A 17,070-nucleotide genomic window follows, 5' to 3' on the forward strand; every position below is an offset into this window, starting at 1 on the left:
TGTTTAAACCCATCCATCAGCAAACTGTGGTCCTGTGTATGATTCCGGCTTTTTCATAAGCATGTGTTTATGAATCACTATCAAATCACTAGATAATAGCGTTATCGTTTTGTTTTGAAAAAGAGACACATAAGCAAAAAAAGCAAACTTGTTTAAGTAACTGAAAATGAAAAATGAAAAATAGTATAACAAATCTGACTTAAACAGACACTTTTTGTCGAAAATTTAAAGATAGTGTGTTATGCTGAAATAACTTTGCATTAGGGCAGCTAGGCGAACATTGATATCGCAACTGATATCATGGGAGTATTGCGAAATGTGTTGTACATCAGTTTTAAGTAATCATCACATTTATCAACTATATCGTTGCTATTCATAGATGCCTCCAGTAGTCCACGTGACCCAAATCCAACGTAGATTATATCGCAGACGTATTTGTTAATTTATTAAAGCGAAATTATAACTTAAATTCACTCATCATTAATGAGAGATAATTTTATTCCTTTCTTAATATATTGATAATATTTTCCTTGCTAAGCGAATATGAACACCCTTAGGAAGTGATATTTTAATAGCTTGTATTGCTGATGCCAGCACGCCATGCAAACTTGCATTTTACTGTCATATTCCAGTACGTATAGCATGTGTCACCAAAGAAAGACGTTGTTATTATCGAGTGATAAGTTATGATTTATTCGAAGAGTGGGACCTTTGCAGTATTTCGAAATGTTTCATATCACGTAAATATGTAGTTACAAAGCAGGTTTTTGCAATTATGTCCGGTTTGGTACTTCAAATGAATACACACACACGCACGTGCTTTGTCACTTTTTCCACTCTTCAAGGAAACCTATTTTCCTGCAGCAGTATCGGATCTGGCATGTGTTGTTTATAGTTCCATTTCTGCCCTGGTTTGCGGGTATCAGAACATAACGTGCATTGGTTATCATGTCGGGGTTGGCAACACCTAGTTTAAACAAAAGTGAAATATTTTTGAAAGTAAGAGAAAGATGTATTCAAATTAACTTGTAGCCTTATACGTACAGGGCAGTCACGATGCATTATACATTTGAATATACAGAGAGGTAATCTGATCAATGCGTTTCCTTACTCATTTCTGAGACTATTTCTTGTGATCTCCTTGTTGACAGTAAGTATCTTATGTGCAACATATTACATACTGGTTACGATTGATCTACTTTTTTAAGATAAGAAGTTACAGTAAATCTACATGTCAGGCGCATATAAGTCATGGAAAGGAATGTTGAAAATAGCAAGCTGTAACAAGTTTAGTATAAAGTCAAAGTTTTTTTCTTTTGTCTCCCCTCTTATTCTCCACACTCACCCGTCGCCAATACGCATGCATGACGCTGGTCTCCAAGACTACATCATGGTATAAATGGACAAAGGCGCAGTAGACATTACAGAGCGGTCAGAGAAGGGAAACAACATGCAGCTGTTCAGAGTTCCACCCTATTTACCTTTACTGGGTAAGTTGGCAATCATGAAAGTCATTTCCTTTTTTAATGTGTAATGATTATTCTAACGCTTAATACAAGGAAGTAATGTGGAGAACAATTGCATAAACGATTCGTTAAATAATGTGCATTTAAGACTAAAATTTTCTACTGGTAGAAATGTAAATTGTGAAATATTTCTTCTTTAACTTAAATAACAACTGTATACAATGTGACAGTTTCATATGAACATGCAAATACACTAATATAGGAAACGTCACACATGATCTCTTGTCTTTGTGTAAACATGCTGGACAGTTTACATGGCGTCTATGAAGCATTCACGACTGACGATACAAATTGTAAATTTATTTATTCTTACATTTAGAAACAAATTAATTAGCAACAATGTTAAACATAATAAAACAATAGAAATACATGAAATTTCACACTTTATGCTTTTTCGTAGTTTTAACATGCTGGGCAGTTCTCCAAGGCGTCTCTGGGTCGTGCTCGGCTGACAGTGATTGCCATCCAGGCACATGCGACACAGGCACCAGCACCAGCACATGTGACTGTACCGGTACTGGGTTTGATGGTGACAACTGTGAAACTGGTAAATATGTTTCCAGTAGTTAATTCTACTTAGAAATGTCCACCCATTTATTCAACATAAATAATCTTTTACTGTTAGCTAGAAATGTAAACATGGGATTGAAGATAACGACGTGCATATGATATGCCGAATCTTTGTGCCAGTGATACATATTGGTACATAGAGATTACTAAACGTTATCCGATGGAATAAAACATGTATCTTTCACGAACGTTGTACTTATAGTAAATGTAGCTGTGTGCAGTTATACGTCAATAAAAGACACAACTGATGACATAATGGTGTATGAAAACATACTACCTGATGTTTGTGCGCTGAAACATGTAGGTTAATATAACTGTTGTCCTTCCCAAAAGTTTCGTAAACGTCCAAAGCTCGTTATCACACAAATTAAAACAATCTGTCGACAAAATAAAAACATTGCCATAATTCTACTTTCAAGGCGTGTTGGTTAAAAGGGAGGCTACTCTCGTTTCAAAACATGATGGTCTGGTTCGAACGTTCTGGGTTAAATGAGGTTGTTGCACATTCTCCAATTGTGTGGCATGGTAGTCAGCAATTACGGGATCTCTGAATATAAACATGTTCCGAATTTTGAAATGATTTCAGTGTAGTCAGGTTGATGAACATCAGCACATACTATTGATCGTGTACTAAATTGTTTTAAGGGCTTGACAAATATTCGTGTGTGTTTGTAGCGTTAGAACAAGGGCCAATGTTTAAAGCAAGTTTTTGTGACCGTGATACGTGTATTTGAAAAGCATGTGTCAGTGCTTCATCGATGAATCGTTCGTGCCAAACAGAAGTGTACTGATATCGAGAGCACATCATTCGACTCGGTACACATATATCAGATACCAAAGTGTTGTGTGAAGATGTGTGATAAGTGGTGTTATAGACCATGATATGCTGTGTTGCCACAAGAGTACGATTTATAGTCGGCTGACAATGTTTCCTACTAATTTAAGTTTGAAGATCGGAAAATGCCACGCCACGCCACGCCACGCCACGCCACGCCACACCACACCACGCCACACCACCACGCCACGCCACGCCACGCCACGCCACACCACACCACACATACATGTTTCGAATCTTTTGCGATAATCAAATGGCTATACCTTTGCGTTTGAAATACATTTGTTTACGTTTTTCAAGGAGATGATTCATACAATATGTTTCCATAAACCTAAAAATGTTCCCAGCTCCGCACCCCCAACCCTAGACTTGTATATATCCCTGTGCAGATTCAGAGTTATCACATGTATGTATATCCTGGGGAAGCATATGTATTAATTCTTAAACAATGGCTCCTTTATCTTTGACAATGTATTAACTAACTGATTTTTAGCTTAACACAACTTGTCACTGACGGAACCTCTTTATCTCACTTATTGTACCTCGTTGATAGAAACATTTCACGATGACGTGACTGTGTTGCTATAGGGAGTCGAACTCAATAAGTCTGTACCGATGGCTAACAAACGTAGTTTTCTGCCTTGGTGACATGGACGACAATATTTACTTACATCGAGAAAAATAGTTAATTCGTTTTTAAACAAACATACTTGTGATTTTTTCGGTATGTTATTCTGTAAATTAAGTGTGCACGTGATTTGGTAGCTTCTACTTACAAATAATACTTTCTTGATCAATGCAAAGGGTGCTCATAACAGTCCCATCACCATGGGCTAATAATGTTGTTGTGATTTATAAATGTGCTCGAGTTGGGTCCTTGTGCTTTAACCTATAGTTGAAAGATGGATGTCCTTATAATTGAATGCGGAACCTGTAACCATACCATAAGAACCATAACCGTCCCATAAGAATATCACAAGTGTTATTTCATTCTATTCCAGAACACGATTACCAACATGCCATGCTTTCCCGATTTATTTACAAATTTAGCCGTGTACAATTGAGGATATTGAGAAATGACACGTATTGAGTGTGCGTTTCAAGAAATAAAGTTCCGAAACTAAAAGTCGATAGTTAACAGTATGACTTAACTCATAACAGTATTTGCTAGCTCCAGCCATTGACGCAAGGGCCCTGATAGTGTAACGTGTATTAATACAAGACTGAGAATTCAACTTATTCTTATAAGAAAGGAGTCTTATCATTATCTTAGCCAAACATATTCATCTATTGTGTATAAGTATTAGAAGTGGGCACTTCCTCCTCTTGACAACACCACCACCTACTCCCCAACCACCACCGCCACCACCCCACCCTTCAACATCACCCGCTGAAGTTAGCCAATTGGTATCTACACTGTCAAAAGTGTTTAACCCGACTTTGACGATACTTTATACGCGTTTTGATGCCTCGATATTTTTTTGTTATTCTGAACATGTTCAGAAGTGTTTTGAGTACAAACGTTATGAATTCAAAAAAATTACACTCCGAACAATTTACTTGATTTATGTTGCTGAGGCATGGTCACAATTGGAACATACCAAGGGCTTCCATGTCAAGAACATTTCTACAATCGTTGCTTGGCTCTTGCATACTTCTGTATGTATTAGTGAAACAATATTCAGATAATTTAACTATTTAATGCCTAAATGTGTTGGACTGGGAGATATTATCCAAAAAAAAGGGATGATATGGTATTCCACAACGATCGACACTTCTCTTCTGACTAATGATAAATTGCATTATCATATAAAGTATTTCTTGATAGTTTGATATAATTATCATTGAGACTGTAAATCTACTGTAAGCGTGCGTATCTCGTACAGACACGCGAAGGGAGTTTAAGGAATACATATCCCACATCATCCATATTCCACACTTTTTATCAACATGTTTATGTTCAAAATATATTGAGTTTGTCGGGTTGTGATGCAGGCATTTGTTGTAGATCATAAATGTGTTGAGTTGCTTTTAACTTAAACTTATATCTGAAGCACCTTCGTAGCTAAATCTTTCTAGCAGCCTTTTATACATAAACACATTATTACAGTGTATTAATGTGATAACATCTTATGGACACGACCCCTTGCTCTTTGGTTATGTGTATGACACATTAAGTGTAAACATTTTGGAAGCTGAAAAGGTTTTTAGAATATATGGATGCCAGAAACCTGTGATCGTGGGGTCAAATTCGCCCTCATTACGTATATTTATCCTATACCAGGTTAGGATATTGTGAAAAATTGATCAAAGCACTGATAAGTCACTCGCACTCACCTGATGTACTTCACTGCTGCATTTTAAAACCCTTGTTTTAGAGTTGGAATAGTTTCATGTCAATAGCACAAAATGTGAATTAGAGGGTACAATGAGATGAAAGCATTACATATCGTTTTCATATCTTATAAACCTTTACTCATTTCAGACCCGTGAAGATTCCGGGATGGAATAGGTCTTCAGCAACCGACGCTTGCCGTAAAAGGCGACTATGCTTGTCGTAAAAGGCGACTAACGGGATCGGGTGGTCAGGCTCACTGACTTGGTTGATGCACGTCATTGCGTGGATCGATGCTCATGATATTAATCACTGGATTGTCTGGTCCAGACTCGATTTTTTACGCACCGCCGTCATATAGCTGGAATATTGCTTTGTGCGGCGTAAAACAACAAACAAAAGGTAATAAACCTGCAGAGTTCACTTTTGTCATTATTTATTTTTTTTGTACACTGAGAATTTTTTTTTTTTAAATTGGAACTACGGTATACACATTTGGTGTGTTCTGTCTAAACACGTTTAGGGTCTACACACATGAAATAAGATATCGTCTCACAGCCAAATCACAACCTAAACACAACATCCCGATAAAACAGATTCACAGGACTTACAACGAACTTGGTACAACATTATCATGAATATGTACAAATAAACCCGCTAAATGTGACTAGGTCGACATAGCACAGGCGGTAGCGGGGCGGACTACAAATCAAAAGGTTGTAGCTAGGTTTGAATCGTTTGAATTGACGCGACCAGGGATCAAATCCCTGACGTTCAGCTCTCTGGCCACCTAGTTAAATAGGTACCAACTAATTAGTAAAGTCTACTAAATTGTTAGTTTCTGTGTGGACAATGAATTTCACTTAGTTAGTAAATTTTACAAAGTGTTTTCTGTCAGTGTAGGTATCGATGAATGCACTGCTGATGCGGATAACTGTCACACTAACGCTGACAGCACACGCATGATTGGCACTTTTACCTTTCAATGGAAGGCTTGCTATGTTTGGGACGGGGGTAAATGCAAGTGGTATTTAACCTACGCTTGACCTACCTTTGTTTTTTCGCATAATCCACTTCAAATATCCTATACACGTATTTTGTTTCTCTATTTTGGTAGATATCGATGAATGCACTGATGGTACAGATAACTGCCATGAAAACGCTGACTGCACAGACACGGAAGGCTCCTTCACCTGTACATGCAAGGCTGACCATGTTGGGGACGGAGTGGAATGCGAACGTAACTACATGTTGCAAATGCATTCATTACAAAATGGCAGTAGCCAAAAGCTATGTTGAACTTTCGATGCCTTTACCATCATTGGCGTATGTCGAATGCATTCTCATTTGATTGCTTGTGATGCCATGCCATCTGTTAATCTGAAGACACATGCTTTTTGTTGATAATCATATCACTGCACAGGAATTTTTTTGAGTGGTGTCAAGGGCAGATATCTTACATACAGTTTTGATAACATCTAGGTTACATTTGATTGAGAAATTGAAACGTAAACGAAGGATACTGTATAAGTCATAATATTATAATATATGTATTCACATCACTGCAAATAAAATATTTAGGTCTTTCTCCAACTCGGTAGGTAGGATATGCTTATTCAACATGCAACATAGTGCGTGCTTGGTCCAAGGCGTGACCGCCTCCGTGGTCCGTGCTTGGGGTATTCACATGAACCTGCTGCATGGTACCTCAGTGGGCTAGCACTATAAAATGGGCATTAGTCCGGACTAATACAAGCAGCAACACACACACACACACACACACACACACACAAACAAACATGTCGCTAAATAAATGCAATAATCTTAAACGCGACGTTCAACCCAATTTCACCTCACCCCCAAGGTGAATATAAGCAAGTGTGGTATTATATCGTTCAGTTCAACTTTTGGTGCAGCTCTGTCACTTACAGTTACGTAGAGTACGAGGCCACAATATGGCCACATGTCAGCTGACATTGCAGTGTTTGTTGAAAGGTGGCCTGCTTTAACCTCTGTAACACAAGATCTGTATTAGATGTTTTTTTACCTCTTGTTGAAGTAATGTTAGAATACTTGGATCCATCATGACGCATCCTGAGCTTCCACCCATAATTTTCAGTCCATATCCATATAGGAACATGATTCCGCGTGTTACAGTAATGGCTGTGGATCACTGACGTCCCCGACGTTTGAATGCAGACGGTGTCGCTTTCACAAAGTAGCATATTTGCACGTTGGGCAATCTGATATGCTTCACGTCGTATGTTCATCCACAATGTATTGCATGCGTTGTAACATTCTGTCTTTCCGTATGCTGAAGTATAGATTACGCCTGCAAAAACTGGCAGTAATATGAACCTGCATTTCTTTCATGTCAATTATGTTGTTCCCACTTAATGCCCAGTCTGCAACTCACTAGATGTGAACACCGGCCGTTTATGGGGAAAGGGATTATGCTTATACATTACATTTCATCTTAGGGGTCTGTTTTTACCATTTTCATCTTCATCATCCCTACCTTTTGCGATATTGGCAATATTGTACCACAGCATATTTTATGCCCCGAAGTATATTTTGTTGACAATCAATTTAAAAAAAAACACACAAATAAACAACCGATTGTCTTTCATGGTTGTCTGACGTGACATTGTTCTGAAAGAAGGTCAAATATGGGTCAAGTGTGTTTTGTTCTATATTATTTTAGGTACTGTTTGTACAGCGGATGGCAACGAGTGCTTAAATGGCGGTACTTGTAATATCCCTTCGGGTGGTACAGCTGGTACATGTTCATGTGAAAGTGGATACAGTGGTCCTCTTTGTGCAGATGGTAGGTACATTCATCCAATTTGGTTATTGCAGATAAAGGTATTGCTCGTATGTCCAGGTCACTGCATATTATTGCCATATTTGTTGTTTTTCAGGGTGGCACCATATTAGGTATTGTGTAATTTTGGCGCGGCTAGAAATGATACATGGTGAAATCTGTTATGGCCCTTTGTAGTCTGACCTCAAATTATTTTGCAATAGTGTCTGGAAATGACCATTCTTCAAAACTTTATTTAAGCAAAATATTTAAGCACATGTGTATCACATGGGAATGAATTTCAGTGTTGTTGCCTCATGATTTGTTAAATGTACAAACTGCTGCTGAACTCGAAACCAGACAAAAAAAAATTCAAATCAACCTAATTGTCCAAAGCATTTAGTGGACGGTGGGGTAGCTTTGTGTTAAAGCGTTCGCTCGTCACGCAGAAGACCCGAGTTCGATACCCCACATGGGTACAATGTGTGAAGCCCATTTCTGGTGTCACCCGCCGTGATATTGCTGGAATAGTGCTTAAGACGGCGTAAAAATATACCCATTCACCCCAACGTAATTTTGTACAATGGCTAAAACATTTTCACACTGCCTCATAGCAACGTTAAGAATAGGTACATATCAACACTGACGCTGTAAATTGTTAATCATATCATCACTAACTGTTGAATAAACAACATATGAGTAATCAGCCAAGAAAGATTGTGTAAATTCTGCACTACGGATATTTGTACGTTTGAATTGAGTTGACAGTTTTAGAAGGAAATAACAAAGAATAATGTGCTGAACTAATATCATCTGTGATGTGATGTGTGGGGCATTAAGACCAACTACATCGGTTTACTCAAAAAAGCAGGTTATTGAGGTTCAAACCTTTGGAACACTGAGGGAATGCAAAATGTTAAACTTATTGAGAAACACGTCTTCAGATGAAGATAAAGATTTCAAAGTGCGTCCTACGACTATTGCTCAGAGGGTGTTTCATCAAAGCTGCAACATGCAAGGCCCCAGTTAAGCTTTTAGAAGGTTTTATGGTAGACATGTTGAGGGCTTTTTAACATTGGACGCATCAATGACAAAAATTATGTCCGATGCATTTCCCTATTTTGACCTGTACCATATGTTCCTGTTTTATTTCATGTGAACATTTGACTTGCCTTTGCATGTGCTCGTGAGCTGTGTAATTTATAGCATTTGATATGTTTACAATATATATAGTGTTTTTAGATCAATGGTGTTCCGAAAATTGAAAGTTGAAGAAAAATCGCCATGCGTTATACCACACCACACCACACCACACCACACCACACCACACCACACAACACAACATGTTTAGCTACAGCAACCCATTGTTCAGTGGTGTCAAGGGCAGATATCTTACATAACATCTTGGTATTATTTGATTGAGACATTGACAACATAACCATATTCTTTTTGAGTCCTAAGGTTTTTGTGTTAGTCAATATGCTAAATAATTTAACAGAGGCGTAAACAAAGGTTGTTGAATAAATTACAATATAATAATATAAACTAGATACAATATTATTTAACACTTCATGACTTTATCACATCAATACATGCTATTTATTTCCTCAGAAAACAAAAGGCCAAGAAAGTTAAAACTGTTTCAAAATGATAATTGTAGAGCAAATTATATTCCATCTTCAGAGAACGCCTTAGTTGATTAAGTCGATTATTTTGGAAAATCACAGCAAATGTTTCTATCATTTTCGCTATGTTGAACTTTCGATGGCTTGAGCATTATTGACGTTTGTCGAATGCAATCTCATTTGATTGCATGTGACGCCATTCCATCTGTTAATCTGAAGACACATCATTTTTGTTGATAATCATATCACTGCAAAGGAAAATATTTGAGTGGTGTCAAGGTCAGACATCCTACACTAAAGTTATGACATTTGCCTGAGAAATTGAAACATAGACGTAAAGAAAGCATGTTGGATAAATTGAAATATTATAATATAAATTATATTTAACATACTTTACTATTTACTGACAAGGTTGTCACATATGTAAGACATGTCTCATAGTATATTATCTCCTGCTTTTGTCAGAAATGTTCACCATCATTTAACGGCTCTATATGACAAATCTGAGTTTCATGAAAAAGCTACTCACAACTGTGACACGAAGGTGTACTATAAATAATTTGTGCTCTCAGTTACCCGTTTTATGGCTTCCTTTTCTTCGTTGATGCATATAACTCAGGTGCCTCAGATGAGAATTTGGAGACTTTTAGCCAGAGAGACTAAACACACCCATTTAGATAATACTAGTATATGTAATTCAGTTAATTGTTGTCCCTCCAATTCGATTTGCCTTAGGAAGAAGTTATTTTGACAAACTACTCCTACTTCATATCAATTTGCTGGCACATTATCATGAAGCTCGGTTTTAAACAACAATCAATTGCAAACAAAACATATCAATAATATATTATAATCGTTTCATCTTTTTCAATTATTATGGCCCTGTGTCACTGACATATTATTAATGAAATAGGCATAACACTGACATAAATGTCCTGTATTTCAGCCTCTGGTGCTGCTACGGTATCGGTGCACTTCCTTCTGCTCATAGTTGTTGCTGTCCTCGCAACGCTGTGCCTCAACTGAATACAAACAGGACCAGAATACGACTAATAGAGTGTAGTAGATGTGTTTAATTTTCCAACAAAACTTCATAGACGTGGATACTTCATTTCGTTTAATGTTGTGATTGATTAATTGTGCTTACGAGACTCGCACTAAATCTGGTTATAGTAACATCATTCAATATTTTCAACAATAGATTGTCGTTTTATTGGTGACATGTGTGAAATGTTACATCCTGATTAGAAATTTAACAGTGTGAATAATCGAACAAATACTCCAAAATTTGAAAAAAATTAAACCCCAGCATAATTCCTAGAAAGGAACATGTCCACGTGTGTTATTCGGACTTGCATTTCAGTGATTTTGATTTCGTCTGTTTCACGCCAATGTAATTCCCTCATTGTTGATAAGAAGACAAAATTCGTCCCTGGTTACTTTTAGGCCATTGATGACATGTTACTGATGACGTGGAACTCTCCCCCAGTGACCACCGACACAGAGTAAATGTTATCTACTTCTTATCTACAGTGACAGTGACCGATTGTTACCTACCCACCCAAAGGACCTTTTATGATGTATAATCTGATTAATAGTTTATAATAAAATAAAATACATGCATTTAATTTCAAGCGTAATTGTTGTTTGTTTGATGGATAGTTTCACAATGTGAGGATATATGTGCCAGAAGGTAACGACAATGTGATGATTTTATATTAAAGTGACAAGAACACCTTATCAATGCATTCAAGTTACAACTAAAGCCCCGCATGCGTAATGTGGTGGAAGAGCGTCTGCCCGGAGGGCGGAACATCGTGGGTTCGATCCCCGGTCGCGTCATACCTAAAGACGTTAAAAAATGGTACTTGCTGTTACCATGCCTAGCGCTCAGCATCAGAGGCTAAAACAAGGACTGGTCAGCTCGGAGTCAGTTTTCGGTGTCTGAGTGGGATTCATGTTAAACCCTGCCATGGTATCTCAGAGTGTTAGTACTATTCTTACTAGTATAGGTACTAGTATGAGTAGCCACACACACAATCTTGAACGCGACGTTTTGGGGGATCTATTGGAAAAAAACCTTTGTAAAACATGTTACAAAATGTTACAAAGTACATATTTACACCCAAAACAAGCCATCTGTGATTCTATTGTTGTCTCAAAAGCAACACACAACTACCCTGATACCCTCAACAAGCGCGTGTGCATATTGAAATCCCAGCCAGAGGCTGTCTACTGTGCATTTATTAACACGCCAATAAAGTGTTTTTCCGTCATTCTCGGGGTATTGAAGACGCGAAATAGGGAATTGTGTTGCGTAGGGGTGTACTAATACACCAAACAAAAGTACCTAGTATCATTTCTTGAAATTTCCAAGCGAAAAGGATGATTAAGCTAGGAGGAAAGTTTGATTTTCTGCAGGAAAAGCCTCGCTTATTTCATTCACAAAATATGCAGGATAAAGTTTTCCCCTATTTAGGACCTTCTGTATGCACGTTATCCGTAAGCCCTGAGTTAAATGAGTCGATATTTCTTTTTTTAAAGAACATAAAATAGGTTAATACCATGTACTTTATATACGACCCGTGGAGATCCGGGGTAGAAGAGGTCATCAGCAACCGACGCTTGCCGTAAAAGGTGACTATGCTTGTCGTAAGAGGCGACAAACGGGATCGAGTGGTAATGCTGACTTGGTTGATGCACGTCATCGTATTCCAATTGCGTGGATCGATGCTCATGATATCAATCACTGTATTGTCAGGTCCAGACTCGATGATTTACATACAACCGTTATATAGCTGGAATATTGCTTGAGTGCAGCGTTAAACAACATAGAAACAAACACACAAACTTTATATACACCTTACATACTATACTACATAGTATAGTCCATGATATAATTATGGATGTTATTGGACTCGACGAGTAGAGTCACTGTGCAGAGTCTAGTAAGCTAAATGCCAGCCACTAATATCCCTCTATTGACCAGTGAAGTGAATATTATGACAACTGTTTAAACGGAAGTATAAACTGATCAACCATCACTAGACAATACAACTAACAGGTGAGGTGAGGTGAAATGGGGTTTAACGTGCGTCCAAGATTATTGCACTTATATAGCGACGTGCATGTACGTGTGTATGTTTGTGTGGCTGCTTGTACTAGTCCGGACTGATGCCGATTTATAGTGCTAGCTCACTGAGATACCATGCCGCAGTTTAACATGAATACCCCACTCAGACACAGTATACTGACTCCGAGCCGACCAGTCCTTGTTTTAGCCCCTTAATGCCGAGCGCCAGACAGGGTAACAACAAGTACCATCTTTTAACGTCTTTTGGTATGACGCGGCCGGGGATCGAACCCCGGACCTTCCGCTCTCCGGGCGGACGCTCTACCACTAGACCACGGAGGCGGTCTACAACTAACACATAAGATTCCCTTATACAAAAAACAAATTTAGCTTCAGCCCTATGCTAATTGTTTGGAAAAACGACAACACAGTGAACACTGTTTTTGCAATGGTAAATGTCAATCTACATCTGGTACATTTTACACAAAAATAACTGTCTCGCTTGTTTTTAATTAATAAATATCCATTTTATCTAGACATGTCAGGATAGCGTTTAACTCAGGATTGTGTTCCCTAGTCTTTCTGTGTTCACATCAGATTGATCGTCTTCACTTGGTAGATCTTCCTCGCTTTCCTCGCTACTGTCAATACTACTTTGACTAACCTTTCGCTCATATTGATATTGACGAAAATATGTAAGGTCACTGAGCGAAAACTCAACTCGATGGCATTATCTGGTGATAATGGCTAGTAATCTACCAAATCAACTGTCCCCCATGACGTCAGGTCACGTGATGAAAACTCATTAACTCTAAGTAGTTCGGGAATACGAGTTGCTTTTTAATGATTTTTGTCAACAATATTGCCTTTTAGAATGTGTTCTTTCAAGAAGCCAGTTTTAGTATGCTTTATGCATTTTTAATTCCACATTTATAGTTTACTGTACATCTCCTTTAAATCCCATGTCATCGCCTATAATTAAAAACAATTTGTAAATATATTCAGCAAAGCAACAACAATTTTAACTGCTTAAATTTCATAATCTAGACTATCTTGCAGTTCCTCAGCTTCCTGCACATCCCAGTAGGATTTACATTATGTTTTGGCTACTGGTGGTTGTGGACAAATCTATTTACTATTAAGAACTGCTCATTGGTTGATGATAGTTACACGGATTATTATATGATCACGTTTTGGGATTGCAATCTGTGTCACCAAATGGATCGATTGCTCAGCCTCGATGATTTAGATGATTATGTGTCATTGTACGCGGCGGATGTTGCCTACAACATCAATCACTGGTTTGTCTGATGATAATGCTATCGTATAATAGCTGGAATATTGCTGAGTGTGGATTACAACAACAAACTACAACCATTGAATGTGATAGGAATTGTATTGATTCCCTTCAAAGTGACAGAAGGGAAAAGGAAAAAAATAATTCCGATTTCTTCTTCATAATAAGAGTCCCTGGCAAATGCCATGCCCATACAGCCACGAATCTGATTTACAATGAACCTTTCATCACTTCTTGTTGGCTTCTGATCACACATGAAACACAGAGTGCCCAGGACAAGGGGAAGTAATCCTGTAGCGATTGTATGAAGCGCTCGTACAATACTCATGACTGTGGATTTCAGCACACTGCAACAAGGCTTTATCTTCATGAGCAAACCGATTATGATCAACACGTCAACATAAAATGTCCTCCTCGTATCGTGACTGACAACATAAGCTGGTATAATCGATTATTTGTTTAAATTCATAAAGTTTATTGATGCTGACTTATCTCTTTTGCATACTATCTTAGATATAACTGTTGCTCCTTGTGTTTGGTTTATATTCGTGTCAAGTAAATATATGTACGATTAAAGATTTATTATTCTAAAATGACCCCGATGTATGTGTACATTTCTTTGCGCCTTTAGCACAGGGGTCAATGCAGAGCACTCTGTCAAAACGTTACTGATGCTACATTGTACACAATATATAATCGATGAACCTATTTTAATGAGTGACTGCTGCCAATTTTAAAGACAAAATGCAACGGGTAAATCATTACATCAAGTCTTTAACAGCATACTGGTGACACAGATGTAAATCGTTCATGTTCATCGGGGGATGTGTAACCTGCAAGTGAGGTGAGGTGAAATGGGGTTTAACGTCGCGTTCGAGATTATTACACTTATATACCGACGTGCGTGCACATAGTATACTGACTCCGAGCCGACCAGTCCTTGTTTTAGCCCCGTAATGCCGAGTGCCAGACAGGGTAACAACAAGTATGTCTTTTGGTATGACGCTGCCGGGGATCGAACCCCGGACCTTCTGCTGTCCGGTCTACCACTAGACCACGGAGGATGTTGCCTGCAAGTGAGATTAAGGGAGAGATAGCGAAATGTTTTTGTTTGTCAGGCCAGCTGACTTGGTTGGTTGATGCATCTCATCGTATCCCACTATATTCCAGCTATTTGATGGGGGTCTGTAAATAATTAATCTGGACAAGACAATCCAGTGATTGACATCATGAGCATCGATCCACGCAATTGAGATCGATGACATGCATCAACCAAGTCAGCGAGCCTGACCGCCCGATCCCTTTCCACCGTCATATAACTGGATTGCGTTGGTAAATAACAAACAAACACATCTAAACTGAAAAGAGACGACAACACGTGTACACGTATTATAATTCAGGGATCGGTCGTCCTCTAAAGCACCGCCTTAAGATGACACTAGACACACACATTATTTCTAAAGATCACCACAACAGAAGCAAAGTTGTTCAATAAAATCTACGAAAGCAAAATTTACAAGTACCTAGTCTTCAAATGAAAAGGGTATTACGTTTCAAATAGATAACATTGTTTAGTCGGGATACCCCCCCCCCCCCCCCCCCCCCCCACCGAAACCCCCCCCCCCCCCCCCGGGATACCCCCCGCACCCACCCCCCACCCCCCACCCCCCAAGCCCCAACCCCCAACCCAACACACACCCGACCCGACTCCAGTTAACGTTATCAATATCCATGGGTGTACTCGTTATCGAATAACCTCCCAGATACGAACCTATGTGACGCTACCCAAAGGCAATTGATCCCTCCTGATATAAGGTTGTGCTTGGGTAACGTGACCCATTCCATATGCATACAACATTAGTTAAGACGATCTTCCGTGTGGATTTCACCTGTCACAAGATTGCACATTAAACAGGTTTTCACGATTATTTTGTTTTGATTTGTGTGATTTGGGATTAACGCTATGGACGCTTAAAGCCGAAAGAAAGACTGTAGTAACGCAGGCCGTCAATATTTGTCATATCGGTGAATCAACGTTTTGTTTTTCACTGGTAATAGTCCGACAGTGTTATGGACACCATTTTAAGGAATTAAACATTGCTATAAACTGTATAACAACATGGGTGTGGAGATTAAGCAAGTGCAACACGTTCAATAGATTACCAGGTGTTCTTTACTCATAGTACAGTTCTACCACATTCTCACTTTTTGTTAGAGGGGCGGTCGGGTAGCCCAGTTAAAGCGTTCGCTCGTCACGCCGAAGATCCGGGTTCGATTCCCGACGTGGGTACAATGTGTGAAGCCCATTTCTTGTCTCCCCCGCCCTGATATTGCTGGACTATTGCTTAAAACGGCGTAAAACCATACTCACTCACTCACTCACATGTTGTTAGTTCATTTACAGGGTTTGCATACGTCACACGTAGGTTTTATAATGCATGAAGCACTTTATACTTGTTGAATATGTTTCACATTCCAATTAAATTCATGTCAGCCTATTGGTAAATACTGAATAGACTACAATCTACAAAGAATTACAGAGTATCTTCTCCGAGGAAAATAATGTTTAAATGCTCCGAGCCTTGACAGTGGCCTTTGCTCATTATTTCACGAGGAAGCATTATCGGAATTAATGAGAACAATAACGTGTGTATAGCTACCAATTGCAGAGGAATAGTTTCAAATGTGTAAACGCAGTAACTATCGTTGTAACAGCGGTTCTCCTAGAAATCACCACACAGCCGCTATTGGAACCGACAACATCGGCAACCGAACACATTCTTTCATATCCGTTAAATTCCGCATATCGCCAAACTACACTTCCTGTCGTCAGCCTGCGAGATGCGAGTAGAATAGGTCTTCAGAAACCCCTGCTTGCCGTAAAAGGCGACCATGATTGTCGTAAGAGGCGACTAACGGGATTAGGTGGTCAGGCTCCCTGACTTGTTTGATGCATGTCATCGATCTCAATTGCGTGAGTGGGTGCTCATGATGTCAATCCCTGGT

General features: G+C 38.8%; 2 protein-coding genes across 4 annotated transcripts in view; both read left to right on the forward strand.

Annotated features, from left to right (window-relative positions):
- LOC124128341 (fibropellin-1-like) overlaps positions 1-17,070 on the forward strand; it is a 416,047-nt gene that overhangs the window by 369,916 nt on the left and 29,061 nt on the right. The gene's annotated exons all lie outside the window — the stretch shown is intronic.
- On the forward strand, positions 1,352-11,319 carry LOC124120802 (delta-like protein 1). 2 transcript variants are annotated; one of them, XM_048386719.1, is made up of 5 exons: positions 1,352-1,490; positions 1,927-2,073; positions 6,384-6,506; positions 7,971-8,093; positions 10,641-11,319. In XM_048386719.1, exons 1-5 carry the CDS (start codon positions 1,400-1,402, stop codon positions 10,718-10,720), a joined length of 564 nt encoding a protein of 187 aa, XP_048242676.1. In that variant the 5' UTR covers positions 1,352-1,399; the 3' UTR covers positions 10,721-11,319. The 2 variants fall into 2 exon arrangements, with proteins under 2 accessions (XP_048242676.1, XP_048242677.1); XM_048386720.1 differs by lacking the exon at positions 7,971-8,093.

Source organism: Haliotis rufescens, unplaced genomic scaffold (assembly GCF_023055435.1).
Source record: "Haliotis rufescens isolate VD_foot unplaced genomic scaffold, xgHalRufe1.0.p SCAF_6, whole genome shotgun sequence".
NCBI classification, from domain to species: Eukaryota; Metazoa; Mollusca; class Gastropoda; order Lepetellida; family Haliotidae; genus Haliotis; species Haliotis rufescens.